We start from the raw sequence: 13,973 nt of genomic DNA on the forward strand, positions 1-13,973 counted from the left end.
ATACGTGTCGCGGCCCGGCCGGTCAATGGCGGGCGACGAGACCTGGCCGCCTGCCGCGGGGGCAGGAGAGGCTGCAGAGTGCAGAAGCAGGAAGCAGGGACCATGGCGAACCCATGGGGCAACTCCTCGAGCAGCCTGTGGGCGACCCTGGGGCAGGCCTCCAGCGTGGCGCAGCTGGCCGGCGTGGACGCGCTCGGGCTGGTCTCCATGGTGGTGCAGGCCGCCCTGGCGGCGCGCCGCCACCGGGACGCCTGCGTGCGGCTCGCGCAGCACGTGGAGCTCGTCGGCGGCCTGCTCCGGGAGCTGGAGCTCTCGGAGCTCATGCGGCGGGAGGTTACCAGGCGGCCGCTGGAGCAGCTCGGCGGCGCGCTGCGGCGGTGCTACGCGCTCGTCAGCGCGTGCCAAGACTGCGGCTACCTCCGCCGCCTGCTCCTGGGGGCACGGATGGCCGAGGAACTCCGCGCCGCGCAGCACGAGATTGACATGTTCATCCGCCTCATCCCGCTCGTCGCCCTCGTCGACAGTTCTACGGATAATCGTCTTGTCAAGGTACACTTCAGTTTCTTTCTTGGTAGTAATTCGGTGAGTAATTCTTTCGTTTCAAAATTGAAGCTTATGATTGGGGGTAGCACTGATTTTATAATGATCCGTTTGATTATAATACGACTAAACTAATCCGTTCGAGTGACCATGGACAATTGGGCATGACTGTGTCTGAACTGGAGTCCAATTGCAATTTCTTGCTGCCAATTAAACAGATAGATTTGAATTTAGAAACTCCGATCTCGTAGGGTGTTCCAGCTCTGTAATAAGACCAAAGCTAACCTCCGTCATAATTCTTACAACCAGTGCTGGCCAATTGTTCATCAAAAATATTTATCTTTTTTGCTATGTTTGTCTAGCAGGTTGATAAGGGGATGCTCAGTGTGGTCACAGATAGTTCAAACTGTCACACCAGGTCAGATAGTTTTCATTATGTAGTGTATTGCTTATTTTGATCAAATAACAATGTGGATGGTTAACCACTGTGTATGCTGACATAGTGATAAGTGACAAGATAACTATGATTCTTGACAATTCTTGGTTTACTAGTGACTACCGCTTGACCTAGATCATAGAACTGGTACTGGTTCGGAGCTAGTGTTACAACTTGTAAAATATGTAGTATATTATATCTGCAATGTAGATGTAAACTGGATCAGTCAGCTTGAAATTAAGATATGAGTGTGTTTAACTAAAAATATACTACTATGTTTGAAAATTTTCTAGTATCTTTGTCGATAAGCATGATGTTTTCCCTCTTAAAATGAACAGGTGTGAAGCTTAAGTTATGTAACTGTGCCAGAAATTCTTTCAGTTAGACAGACCCGGATATCCACATTATGCCACTCTTAGGACTGCGTTAAAACCATTGGTACGTGAAGTATGGATATATACATATAGTAATGGTGAGATTTACCTAATTTTAGGTTTTCAACAAGAGCTTCGGAGTTCACTAAAGTACGTGTTCAGCGAGCTACTAAACTTCGCAATGTTGGAGACCAACCATTCGTAGGTAAATAGCTACTTCTATGGATTTCCTAACATGCCTACTCATCGACTCAGGTATGGAAACTAGTAGAATTAAGTTTCATGTCAAAGTTATTTGCTGCAAGGATTTCAGAATTGCTTTATTATTATTTCTATGCACATAGCAGTACCCTGCTGCTCATCTTTTTGATATATTGAAATGGAGAATAAAATTGCCTGTACAATGGGTTTTGATATTGTTCTTGTTATACATGCAAAAAAAAAAAAATCATGAGTAAACATTGAGTTGTCACATAGGATTCAACTGTGGCCAGATAGAAGTTAATAAGCACATGTGGAAGAGCACTAGCTAATGGGGGAAAACAACATCTGCACAATACAAACTATGAACTTCAAATTACTCAATATAAAATTCTATACTGATAGGTTCAATTCTATACTGAAAAGTTTCTTTTCGGTACATATTTACTCCATTTAGTAACTACATGAAACAAAAAAAATCCCGGGACTGCGGCGGGCTTACGCCGGCCTACATGAAACATTCGAGTTGAGTAATAGAAACATCATCAATATATTTCACCACTTCTTGTATCGGCCTCTATTTGTCTTCGTAAGATCGCACTCTTGTACATCGAAGTCCCTAATTAGGATGAGTTAATGACGAATGCAACAAGCAATGGAGTGTGTTGTCCATAATTTTGTATTCTCTTAGTCACACGAGTTTTTATGTCATCCCATTGGTGACAAGGATACATTATCCGTGAGTCAGGAACTGTGGACCTTCAAGAGCAGAAACTCTTTGACATTGAAGAACTTGTGGAGCTTTGTACTCGCATAGAAGAGGCTTGTGTGGGTTTTGCAAAGTTCAACTTCTTTCAGATCGCGGATGCTACAAACAATTTCTCAGAGAAGGCAATAATTGGGTGTGGTGGATTTGGGACAGTTTACAAGGTAGCATTTTAGCTAACATAGAAAGCAACTAACGAAGTGAATGCATGTCTTCCTTGCCATTACAATAAACTACTGATTCCTGTTGAGACTTGAGAGACTGTTGTTTGAACTCCCTTAGTAACCATTGCAGGGCCAGTTACCTGATGGACTTATGGTTGCCGTTAAACGGCTTGATAAGCATGCAACAATATTTGATTTTGACAGTGAGTTGCAGCTTGCAAAGCTTCAGCATATCAATCTGGTTAGGTTATTGGGGTGGTGCGTCCATGGGAAAGAAAGAATTTTTGTCTACGAGTTCCTCCAAAATGGTTCCTTGGACCATTACATATCTGGTATGCTTTCCCTTATCGGAGTTAATTTTCACGCACACCTCATTTAATTCCTACTCCCTCCATTTCAAAATTGATGTCATTTTAGCTTCTCCAATTATTTGGTAAAATACTTTTCTTTCTATACTTCCGATGCAATTTTAGTTATCGTGTTCCAAAGAGCTTCTGTTGCACTTGGATACCTTGCTTAGGGAAGGAAAATATTTAGTGACCAACTCTAGGAAGACATCTATTTTGAAACGGGGGGAGTAGTAAATAGGTCCATAAGCTCTAGGCCTCTAGCTTCACCATATTGTTTGTTGCTCAAATTATAACCGGTTTTGAACCTATTCTAGTTTGGTTTACATCATAATAGAAATCACAATTATTATATCTAAAAGGTAATGACTATTCGAATATTTTGCAGACAGAACAAAAGGGCCATTGCTAGACTGGTCTAAGCGACTCAAGATAATCGCAGGGTTAACAGAGGGCTTTGTTTACCTGCACAAAGGCTCCAGGTTCTGGATCGTCCATAGAGACTTAAAACCACATAATATCCTCTTGGATCACAACATGATCCCAAAGATTGCTGATTTTGGATCAGCTAGAGCACTGAGCTCAGACGTCGCAGAAGAGCGTACAATCAGGGTTGTGGGGACTAGGTATAAGCTGCCTAATTTATCAATCTTTACAGATTCCATCATTCATGTTCAGATGTTCCAGTATTGCAGTTTTAATCTCTTCTGTTTGCACCTTTCAGTGGTTACAAAGCACCAGAGTATGCATCTGAAGGAGTTTACTCAATGAAGACAGATGTGTTCAGCTTCGGCGTCTTGGTTCTGGTGATCATTAGCGGACGGAAGAATACCATACTCGATAAGCAAGGAGATACTGTTGGTGAACTTGTCCGAGACGTGAGTGAACTGAACACATATTTCAAGCAAGATTCCGCATAGTTATACACTCACGACTGCCTGATGTTGGGTTGGGTCCATATATATTTCTAAATTTGGATTTGCATCGCAGTTCTCTCATGTCAAGTTTATTGGAAAATTATTTCAGGCCTGGTGTATGTGGAAGGACCAAAGGTTGCATGAGCTTGTGGATCCGGCATTAGGGAACGTATATGAAATCGCCGAGATTACGCGGTGCACTCAGGTGGCACTGCTTTGCGCTCAGGAAGATCCAGCAGATCGACCCACCATGGCAGATGTTGCTGCAATGCTGAACTCTGAAGGCATGAGCTTACCAATGGAGCCTAAGCAGCCTACTGCACTGAGTAAAGGGTGTGCTGGTGAAGACACGTCGTCGGCATACATGGGCCAAACAAGTAGGACAATAGACATAACTATAACAAGTTCGGCTCCCATGTCGACTAGAGTTCAAATCATTCTAGGCCCAGAGGTTTGATATGATGATGAACATTCAGTATCATATATCATTAAAATATGAGTAAAATCTTTACAGCTGGGATAGTCTACAAGATTACAGATATTAAGTTCAGTCTTGAGTAAAAGGATGAGATAGTACATACAATATTGTAGATATTAAGTGCAGTTTTGTGAGTGAGTAAACATATTTGTGGTGTACTGAACTTTTGTCGTTGCTATCCTAGCAAGTTTTAACCAGGAGTGCCCATATATGGGACCAGATATTCCCCATGTCCCTATAAAAAGAAGGCCATTATTTTCGGTCTTTTCTATTAATTTCATTTCTTTGCTTGACCATAGGTGGTTTGATCCAAAAACAGGGCTAACAGTCTTGCACTATGTGGTACCACCATATGATATCTTCGTACTATTGTTTCTATTTTCTACAGTATTCAGAGATAGGGATATTGTAATTTCACGCTGGATCAATCAAGTGTCATAGATGGCAAACCAAAACTAATTGAGAATCATCAAACTTCAAATTGACAAGCAGAAGCACAGAACCTGAGTTAAGATATAGTTGCGCACACTTACATACACATTAGGATCCCAAAATGGCTCTATTCTGGATTGCAAATTTCCTGATGCTTCATACTGGTTAACATGTTGAACTTCCAGCTGAAGGCGGGAAGTTAACAAAACTAACTACTACAGTGGATAAGGTTCCAGTGAGAAGTTGATGCAAGGATCAGCTAATAAAGTACGGGACCAGCAATATATCCTAAGTAGGATTGGTGCCAAAAACTTCCATTTTGCTCACACAAAAAAAATCCATTGTCAGTGGTAAAGTTTCATGCATAGACCCTATGGCGCCATAGGCGTCCACTTGGTGTAGATTGCCTCTGAGAAGGTGTCACTTAGCTGGCCGGCAAGGCTTGCGGGGTCATCAATAAAAGTATCCACAAACACGCTAACTATCTTCTTTTCACGCCGAGACGCTCGTAGGCTCAACCATGTCAAGAACTTCACCCTGAAGTTGGCCTCGACATGACCCTCACATTCCAGCCACCTGATCACCTTGACACAGAACACATAAGCACTTTCATCGGTTTGCTCAATGTCATTGGGTTTTCCTGAGGGGTTACTGCTTGATGGACTCCACAGTTTTGTTCCAGGTTTCAGAGGGACAGGTTGAGGAACATGGTTGTCGTTATTTGATCCAGCTGTTCCAATAATCCTATTGCCAGATTTGATACCATTTCCTGTTCTAGGATCCAGTGAGCCAGGCGCATTCTCCAATGAAATAACCTGCTTGTGATGCACCGAGTTTGAGGATTTCAGAAGAGAACATACTTGAGCAGATGTGCTAGGTTCTGAACGTCCATCCTTGTGTCCACCATCCTCAGTTCTCCCTGGGGTTCTTTTGCATGGCAAACACGCTGGGTCTGTTTCAGTCTTAGAACTGTCATCTTGAGGAAAATGATCACCAGATTTTGCTTCAAAGCTCATTGCAGAAACCAACTTGCAGTTTTCAGTTTCTTTCTGCATGGCATGTAGCAATGAGCCGCGGTATTCAGGTGGAGAAACCGACTTGTTTTCGGTGTGTACATGTGATGCAATCTCTGGACCAATCGTTCCCATGTTCTGCTTCAAAGCTCTCTGACCACACACCGTTACCTCCGTGGACCTCTTTAGTAAAGCTGCTTGAGCAGCTGCACCAGGTTCTTTTTCGTTGCCGTCCAAACCTGATGCTGGTACCCTAGGAGCTCTATCTGGCCCATCAACTTCAGTTAACCCAACAACATCTATCTTCCGATCTCGAGAGTGATTGGATTCAACATCACTATCTGACGAACTGACAAGATCAACATAATTGGTACTGACTTTGTATGATTCCACGCCTTCTGTAGGAGGATTGGACAGACCACTACTACTTACCTTCGTGCTTCTGTTATTTGGATCTTTTCCAACGTCCGCTGGCAAAGAATCTTTATCATCCAGCCCTTTGGTACAGCCAATGGTATTTGTCCTGACTTCCCACGACCCAATCTTCTTTGAGCCGGTGAATGCAACAACCTTGACGACATAAGACGTACATGGAGTAAGTCCTCTGACCACTAACATTCTTGCTGGCATCGGAATTATGCCTGTTAGCTTTGAGGGATAATCTTCTTCACTAGCCTTTCGGTGCCACAAGTTAAAGCCAGTTAAACCTTGAGAGAGAGTGGGGCATGCATCCAGGTCAAAAACTACCGTGAAAGAATCATGGGATATATCCTCAACCTTTAAGAAATCTGATGATACCGTACGAGAGCCTGAGTTACAAGTTATGCATAACCATCCATACCAATTACAGGTATATCATGATTAGAAAATGGAAAAAGTGGAAACTTACTCTGAATCTGCGAATCAGCAGTTAATGCACCATTTAACATAGATTCCAGAGTCTCTATAGCACGGGTACAAAGCCTCTGAACTTCAGTGCCTACAGGAAGACGACCAACAATTCCCCGGCCCTTGTCTGGAAGGCCAGTAATCGGACCAAGCTCACCCTCCAGCTTCTTCAATGCTGTATCAACGACCTCATGGAGGACCAAGTACTTCTGAGTAGATATGAGGATCTTATGACTAAGAAATATCCGATGGCACAACACATCCAACCGCCGAGCATCTTTTGCTATCAATAGTTGTTTCTTCCAACACCTGGGAAAATCAAATTACACGGTCTTACTGACTATACTTTGATCAAACTGGAAAAATCAGGGCAAAACAAGTCTAACTTCAGCCCTGAAGTTCATTTAAATCACACAAGGTGAAAATACAAACCATGCTCAGAGAAAATAAAAAGAGGACGTGGGCAGCATAGTAAAAAAATTGCCCCGCTCTTTCATTTCTCTTAACTACCATAGAATGAAAAGCAATAATGTATAGTAGCAGGAAAAAACTAGTTATTATGAAAGGCTAAAAGCTGAACCCAAATGAGTGAATCATGGTGGAGATATTTGCGTGAATAACACTGATGCGATAAGGCAGCTAACAAGTAAGACTAGAATCAAAAGTACTTGAACGGATATGTGCAACTAGCTAATTCTAACTTTAGCATAGATAATATAGTAAGTGAAAAATGGTTCAGAAAATACCCAAGCAAATCATTTTGTTTCCCGCAGTGGGTGCAATAATAACCGCCGTCAAGTTTCTTTGACTGTCCATTCTGCAGAATGCCAGATCTTTCATGCCTGAATGCACATTCTAGGTGGCACGACAATCCACATGACTCTTCCTCGAAGGGTTGGTCTGAATTACAGGACAGCCACAGGCTAGGATCCTTATTGTCGTCGTACTTAAAACAAATACAGCATGAGCAACGTTTGCAGAATTTATCTGCTGGAACAAGAACAGCCCTACAAGCTGAATTTTCACAAGAGTGTGCAATGTTTGTTGGTCCAGTTATATCAGCAGTTACTGGAGTGTTTGCAATAACTGGAAGCACTGGAACATCACTCTTTTTCTGTCTTTTGCAAGGTAACTGGATGTTACTTGAGTTCGACTCAGGGCCTGATCTCTTCATGCATTTCCCATGGCCATGTGACTTCCCATTCACAGCATCGAAGAGATGATTTAGTATCAACTGTTTTGACATGGCTTCATATTTTCTATCTTTACAGAATTCAGAACAGAATATCTGTATGATATCACGGCGTGACCATTCATGCAGCAGTTCAAGTGCTTTATCTGGACATTTTGACAATTCACAAACAAGTTCTCTCTTTGCATCGACACTCAGCAAACGACATTTAGCTGGATCAGCAATAAATCCTGGAGAACCAGAAGGTACAGTCACTGCTAGCAAAAAAAAAAAAAAAAAACAGTAGTGGTAGAGTGGTAACCAACATTATGTTCTCCCACGAATGGTAAATAAGAGATTCGCAAAAAAAAAATTGTGAATAAGAGAAACATAATAAACTGGATCTAGGAAGAATGCCTCACACTAACACATAAAGTCAACAATCAGTACTACTACTCCCTTTACCTTTTATTATAAGATATGATATTGTTGTACAGAAGACGCTAGAACATAAAAAAAAGAGGGGTTCATGCATCCTGTGTATTTATATAGTATTAGCATGGATTTGATTTATGCGCAGACATCTAATACTCCCTCCGTCTAAAAATAGGTGTCTCAAATTTATCTAGATACGGATGTATCTATAACCAAAATGCATCTGCATACATCTGTATGTAGACAAAAGTGAGACATCTACTTTTAGACAAGGGTGGGAGTATATGTGATGTCCCCTACTCATAACTAATGAGGTCATGCCCTTGGTGTGCAACATTTGAGTTCATTACACCAACTGAGAAGAAAAGGGTGGCAACTCAGCACACATTCTTGTGACATACGCATCATGGAAACCCAACGTGTAACCCTGCAAACCTTACGCCTTCTTAAACGGGACACTGACAGTAACAGACATAAATCATTTACCCAGCATTCCTGGCACCAAGCAGAGTGAAGGCACAATGTCGTCTACCCAAAGCAAAGAAAACGCAGTACATCAATGGTAACCACGCGCGTACGGACCTAAACATACAACATTGGGGGAGAAAAGCAACATTTCTGGTTCTTGCTCATCTCTAGTTCACTACGGACAAGCCTATAGCCAGCGACCAGTCAGTAAAAAAATACACGCGCGCATTGGCATTGCACCCTAGACAGCATAGAAACCATGATGATGATGCCATGACCTAGAATCTGCGACCGGACAGGGGAGGAACAAGGAAAATGCGGGTAAGATAAAAACGCGATTACGGGACGAGCCCTAAAGGCTTGAATCGCAACCAGACCAAGCAGGCCTAATTTGCCCCCACAAAAACAGCACGCGGGGAATCGGCCGCCCGACTCGCCGATCGGGGAATCGAGACCTAAGAAAACGCCTGAAAATGCCCCCCCAAAAAAACTAGGCACGAAAGTAGAGTGGGGACAAGGGGCGGGTCGCGGGATAGGCGCAGACCAGAGTACGGGGAGGGGTCCATGGCGACGACGAGGGGGAGGCGGAGGCGGAGGAGTGGTCTCGCTTCTGCAGTTCTCCTCTCTCACATGGCTTGGCGACTCCGCCGACGCCGCCTCTCCGTCTCCGGCCTCACTTCCGTGCAGAACAGAAACCCCAAAGCCACAAACCCCATGTTCACGGACCCCAGACCAAGGTTGTCATAGCAAAAATGCATCGAGCCATTTTGCTATAACACACTTGCTCTAATACGGGCTGAAACGAGTGTAAATCAGAGCCTGTAAACATGGGCATGGGCCGGCCCAAATTGGAAGTTCAGGGGCCAGAGAAACTTCCCATACAACCCCTATTAAAAGGTTCGTGGAGGGAAGTTCGGTTCGGAAACCCTACTCCCCTCCCGCCGCCGCAGCCTGCTTTCGCTCCGACGAGCAATCCCGGGCCGTCGGACGCCGCTCCTCTCCCGCCGTCGCAGCCTGCTTCCGCTCCGACGAGCAATCCCGGGCCGTCGGACGCTGCTCCGCCGCTAAGGCCACCACCCCGCCGTCTGAAATGACGTGTGCAAGACGTGTGGGTAGGGGCTGCGGATGGGGAAGTGGAGGCGCCCCCCCGCCCCCCCCCCCCCCTCCCCCCCCCGCTGTCGGCGCGTGCAGCCCGCCGCTGTTGCCCCCGCGTGGCGACGATGACGACGACGTAGACGGACCGCCTCTTCTCTGCGGGAGCACCTCCGGCGCGACGGCCATCGAGGTGGCGGCGCTCGTCATCGCCTAGCAACCGCCGGCGACTATAAACCCTCCGCCGACGCCCCGGTGACAGTATAGTCATCGGGTACCTAAATTTCTAGTCTAATTAGGTCCGTAGTACGTAATGTAGGTCCAATGCGGATGTATTTTTCCACTATTATTGTAAATTATGAATGCACTAAGCTTGATCGGATGAAATCGACTGCAATCGCGAAAATCGATTTCCCGCGACGTTTGATTTTCGCGAGTTCGGTATGCGTTTACGGTTTCTGTTCTGAGCCGTGCCTAAATGCGCTCTCAATTCGTTTTTCGGGAGACTGAACTCAGTTTATTCGGTTCCGATAAATACAGGCTCTGATTAGAGATGCTCTAGATAATCATAGCTGGTCTTATGAATGGACAAAAATGACAAAATCATTTTTTTTTTGAAATGAGGCAAAATACTTGTCATTTCCATTAATAAAGAAGAAGAATAGATTGGCCGGTTTATTTGCGAAAAACCGGCCAAAACCATTGTGGAACACGACCGTCGCGAGGGCACACACAGCCACCCTGGCTATCCGAAGCTACACACACACCACCGAAATGAAAATGCGTCAAGGTTTCCCACCATCATTATCGCCATCACTCTGCAGTAACTCCGACTTCCCCAAAGAAATGACCACCAAAGACCTCGTTGTAGCGGCATCGTGAAGCTCAAGGCGTCCTATGCCAAACATGTGACTCCTTGCGTAGAGACATGTAGTTTCGTCTCTGATGATGAGCTCCAAAGAGGAGATATGCAGGACCCGAGTCGAAGAAGATCTTCAATATTGTACCACCCTTTGCAGTTCATCGTACGACGCTCAACTCTAAAAGATTGAAAAACATAGGAGCCCTGACTTCACGGCAAGAAAAGACAAACATGAAGAGACTCGGGTAGGCCGGAGCAGGAAGCGACTAACAAAGTGTTGATGTGATCGGACCGTCGCTCATCAACACCATTGTTGCCACACAAGGCATCACATGGAACTCTCCCATCGCCGGTTGGGCACATGTCAAACCGCGATGATGTTGCGTCTAGCCCAACGAGAAGTGCGAATGAGATCAAGGTCTTCAAGACGACACCCCAAAGAAGGTAAGCAACCCGAGGGTGACACCCTTCACCTGAACCAACCAGATCAAGGCTTTCACCCAAAGAACATGATACAAGGGTGGAGGTCGAGAAACTCCACAAGGGTGCCTCCAAGGAGGAGAGCAACTCAGGGTGACTCAGGGGTGGAACCCTAACCCCCCCACCGTCTTCCCCACCCCTCCCCCTTTCCTCGGCGTCCCTCGAGGCTGCCGCCGGTGAAGCCTGGCGCAGCCGGTGATGGGGGCGGCGGGGATCTGCGCGCGGTCCCCTGGTGCGGCGGTATGGAGGCACGCCTCCGCGCTGGAGGGGATGGCCCTAGCACCTGGCGCTAGCGGTGCGGCCCTCTCCTCCCTTCCTCGTCTCGGTCTCGCCGGGCGGGCGGTGATGGGGGCGGATCTCGTGCTGCTCCTCCTCCAGGTCTAGGACCACGACACCAAGGGCGGAAGCCCTGGATGGCGGTGACGGCGTCGACCTGGTGGCGGGTGGCGGGCATCTGGTGCTACTGACCGTGGCACCGCGGTGGTGGTCTTCTCTTTCGCCGGAGGAGATCGGCTAGTTGTGTGGCCAGTCTTGGCGGATCTCGTGATCCGTCGCCTAGCTCCCGATGGCGAGGCACAACTCCCGGTGAAAGCCGGCCCAGACTTCGGTCATGGCGGATGATGGCGGCGCTGTTCGTCGTTATCTTGTTGAAGGCATTGTCTCTGCAGTCTAGGTTCTTCGCCTGGGTTGCTCCAGGGGAAACCCTAGACCCGGGTCTCCCGGATCGGACGATGGCGGCGCGCAACACCGTTCTACCTATTGGGGACATCGTTTTTGGAGCAGACAACGGATGGTGGTGGTGCTGAGGTGGAGCGGTGTGCTTTTGCTGTGTCGGCATCGTCGAGTCGCCGCGGCATGGTGCAGTGGTGTCTCGGAGACGGATGAAGTGTGATGGACGCGCGCAGGATGGTGGAGTCGTCTGGCGCCGTGGCGGCATCGATGGCAGGCCTGACATGGTCAATGTGATGATCTCTCTTGAAGATGGAGTTGAGGAAGACGGCGGTAGCAATTTCTATGGCGTATGCGTTGGCGTGCGCTGAGAGTCTGCATGACTGGATGTGCATCTCATCTACTATTGGGCGGCCTGAGAAGGCATTTGATTTTTTGGATGATGTGAGTTGGTGAATTGTCACCCCCTTCATCCCTCTGTAGGTTTAGCAAGGTGGCTTCGAATTTGATCTTTTGTATTGCTCTTGTAAAATGTTGTGAATAATCTAATAAAAAAAGCCGTGTGCATCCCTTAGATGCAGAAGCTGGGGTGATATTTCCCCCATTTCGAAAAAAAGGAGGAGAGCAACGCCCACGTACACAGCTGCTAAAAAGAAAACATACAATTATTCAAGGAAGGAGGGAGTATATCCTTTTAGCACCAGTTGCTATTGCCGAACTGATTCGTCACATAACTCTCCCCTTTCTTTTGCTTGTCAGGAGAGACATCCAAACCATTTAATAGCTAATAAATATGTGAAGGAATTCAAAACGCCAACAGCTAAATTTAAGGTTACAGTAGCTCTAGTTTCAGTTTGTAACTGCCGTAGTTTCGTTCAGAGCAGAATATAAGTTGCACTTATTTTTATCTAAGTGACAATAATTATTTGAACGTTTACAAACAGAATAAAAGGGCCTGTGCTAGACTGAGCGACTCAAGATAATCAAAGGGGAAATAGGGGGGCTTGTTTACCTGCAAAAAGACTCCATGTTACGGATCGTCCATAGGGACTTGAAACCGAGTAATATACTCTTGGACAATATAACATGGACCCGAAGATCTCTGATTTTGGGTCAGTTAGAACACTGAATTCAGACGTAGCACAAGAGCGTACAAGCAGGGTTGTGGGAACTACGTAGGAGCTGCCTTATATATCGATCTTTACATATGCCATCTCACTGAAGACAGATGTGTTCAGCTTGGGCGTCTTGGTTCTAGTGGTCATTAGTGTAAGAAAGAATACCATACTCACCGAGGGGATACTCTTGGTGATCTTGTACGAGATGTTGTTAGGATTGATCTCCACCGCACCAGAGACCAACGGCTCTGATACCAATGATATATCTCCTAGATCAACTAGCCTAGATCTTAATCGGTAGTAACCATATCTCTGTAACGAATTGTATTCATGTACTGTGAGAGGGAGGGAGAGATACCAATACTGCTGTGAGGGAGGGAGGGAGTGAGCATATATAGCAACATTTTTTCTATGTTCATGATCATTATCTTTGTACTTAGGCCATATGCATAACTCAAGCTACCTACACTTCTTTGACGTCAAATGTATTGAAAAACATTTCAGGCCTGGAATACATGGAAGGACCAAAGGGCAAAGACTACATGAGCTTGTGGATCCGGCGTTAGGAAACGGGTGTGGCATCGCTGAGATAAAGCGATGCGCTCAGGCGGCGCTGCTTTGTGCTCAGGAAGATCCAGCAGATCGGCCCACCATAACAGATGTTGCTGGAGTGCTGAACCCTGAAAGCATGAGCTTACCGATGGAGCCTAAGCAGACTGCGGCTCTGGGTGTGCTGCTGAAGACAGGGTATTGACATACATGGGTCAAACAAGCAGGACAACACAGAAATAACCATAAAAAGTTCGGCTCCCATGTCGACTAGGGTTCGAATCATTCTAGACCCAGAGGTTTGATATGATGATGAAAATTCAATATCATATAGCATAACTAAACCATGAGTAAGGATCTTTACAGCTGCGATATAAGTTCAGTTTTGAGTAAATGGCTACAAAGATTGCAGATATTATGTTAAGTTTTGCGAGTGAATGAACATGTTTGCGTTGTAGTGTCATCTACACTGAAATATATAAATGTATAATGTTCCAACTTTTGCCGTTGCTATCCTAGCAAGTTTTAGCAGGGAGTACCCATATATGGGACCAGTTATTCCCCATGTCCCTA

General features: G+C 45.7%; 2 protein-coding genes and 1 pseudogene across 4 annotated transcripts; 2 read left to right on the forward strand and 1 right to left on the reverse strand.

Annotated features, from left to right (window-relative positions):
- LOC127312336 (cysteine-rich receptor-like protein kinase 19) lies at window positions 1-4,446 on the forward strand. 2 transcript variants are annotated; one of them, XM_051342873.2, is made up of 8 exons: window positions 1-549; window positions 903-958; window positions 1,470-1,555; window positions 2,300-2,481; window positions 2,612-2,813; window positions 3,217-3,454; window positions 3,553-3,706; window positions 3,855-4,446. In XM_051342873.2, exons 1-8 carry the CDS (start codon window positions 103-105, stop codon window positions 4,200-4,202), a joined length of 1,713 nt encoding a protein of 570 aa, XP_051198833.1. In that variant the 5' UTR covers window positions 1-102; the 3' UTR covers window positions 4,203-4,446. The 2 variants fall into 2 exon arrangements, with proteins under 2 accessions (XP_051198833.1, XP_051198834.1); XM_051342874.2 differs by having other exon boundaries at window positions 906-958.
- Window positions 4,447-4,682: 236 nt separating this feature from the next.
- Window positions 4,683-9,355, reverse strand: LOC127312335 (VIN3-like protein 2). 2 transcript variants are annotated; one of them, XM_071823370.1, is made up of 4 exons: window positions 9,175-9,355; window positions 7,303-7,978; window positions 6,558-6,865; window positions 4,683-6,456 (listed from the first exon to the last, which is right to left on the reverse strand). In XM_071823370.1, the coding sequence occupies exons 1-4, from the start codon at window positions 9,194-9,196 to the stop codon at window positions 5,027-5,029; spliced, it is 2,436 nt and encodes an 811-aa protein (XP_071679471.1). In that variant the 5' UTR covers window positions 9,197-9,355; the 3' UTR covers window positions 4,683-5,026. The 2 variants fall into 2 exon arrangements, with proteins under 2 accessions (XP_071679471.1, XP_051198832.1); XM_051342872.2 differs by having other exon boundaries at window positions 4,683-6,477.
- A 1,907-nt stretch (window positions 9,356-11,262) lies between these two features.
- Window positions 11,263-13,705, forward strand: LOC127315178 (cysteine-rich receptor-like protein kinase 10; annotated as a pseudogene).
- Window positions 13,706-13,973: the final 268 nt, after the last annotated feature.

This window comes from Lolium perenne, chromosome 7 (assembly GCF_019359855.2).
Source record: "Lolium perenne isolate Kyuss_39 chromosome 7, Kyuss_2.0, whole genome shotgun sequence".
NCBI lineage: Eukaryota > Viridiplantae > Streptophyta > Magnoliopsida > Poales > Poaceae > Lolium > Lolium perenne.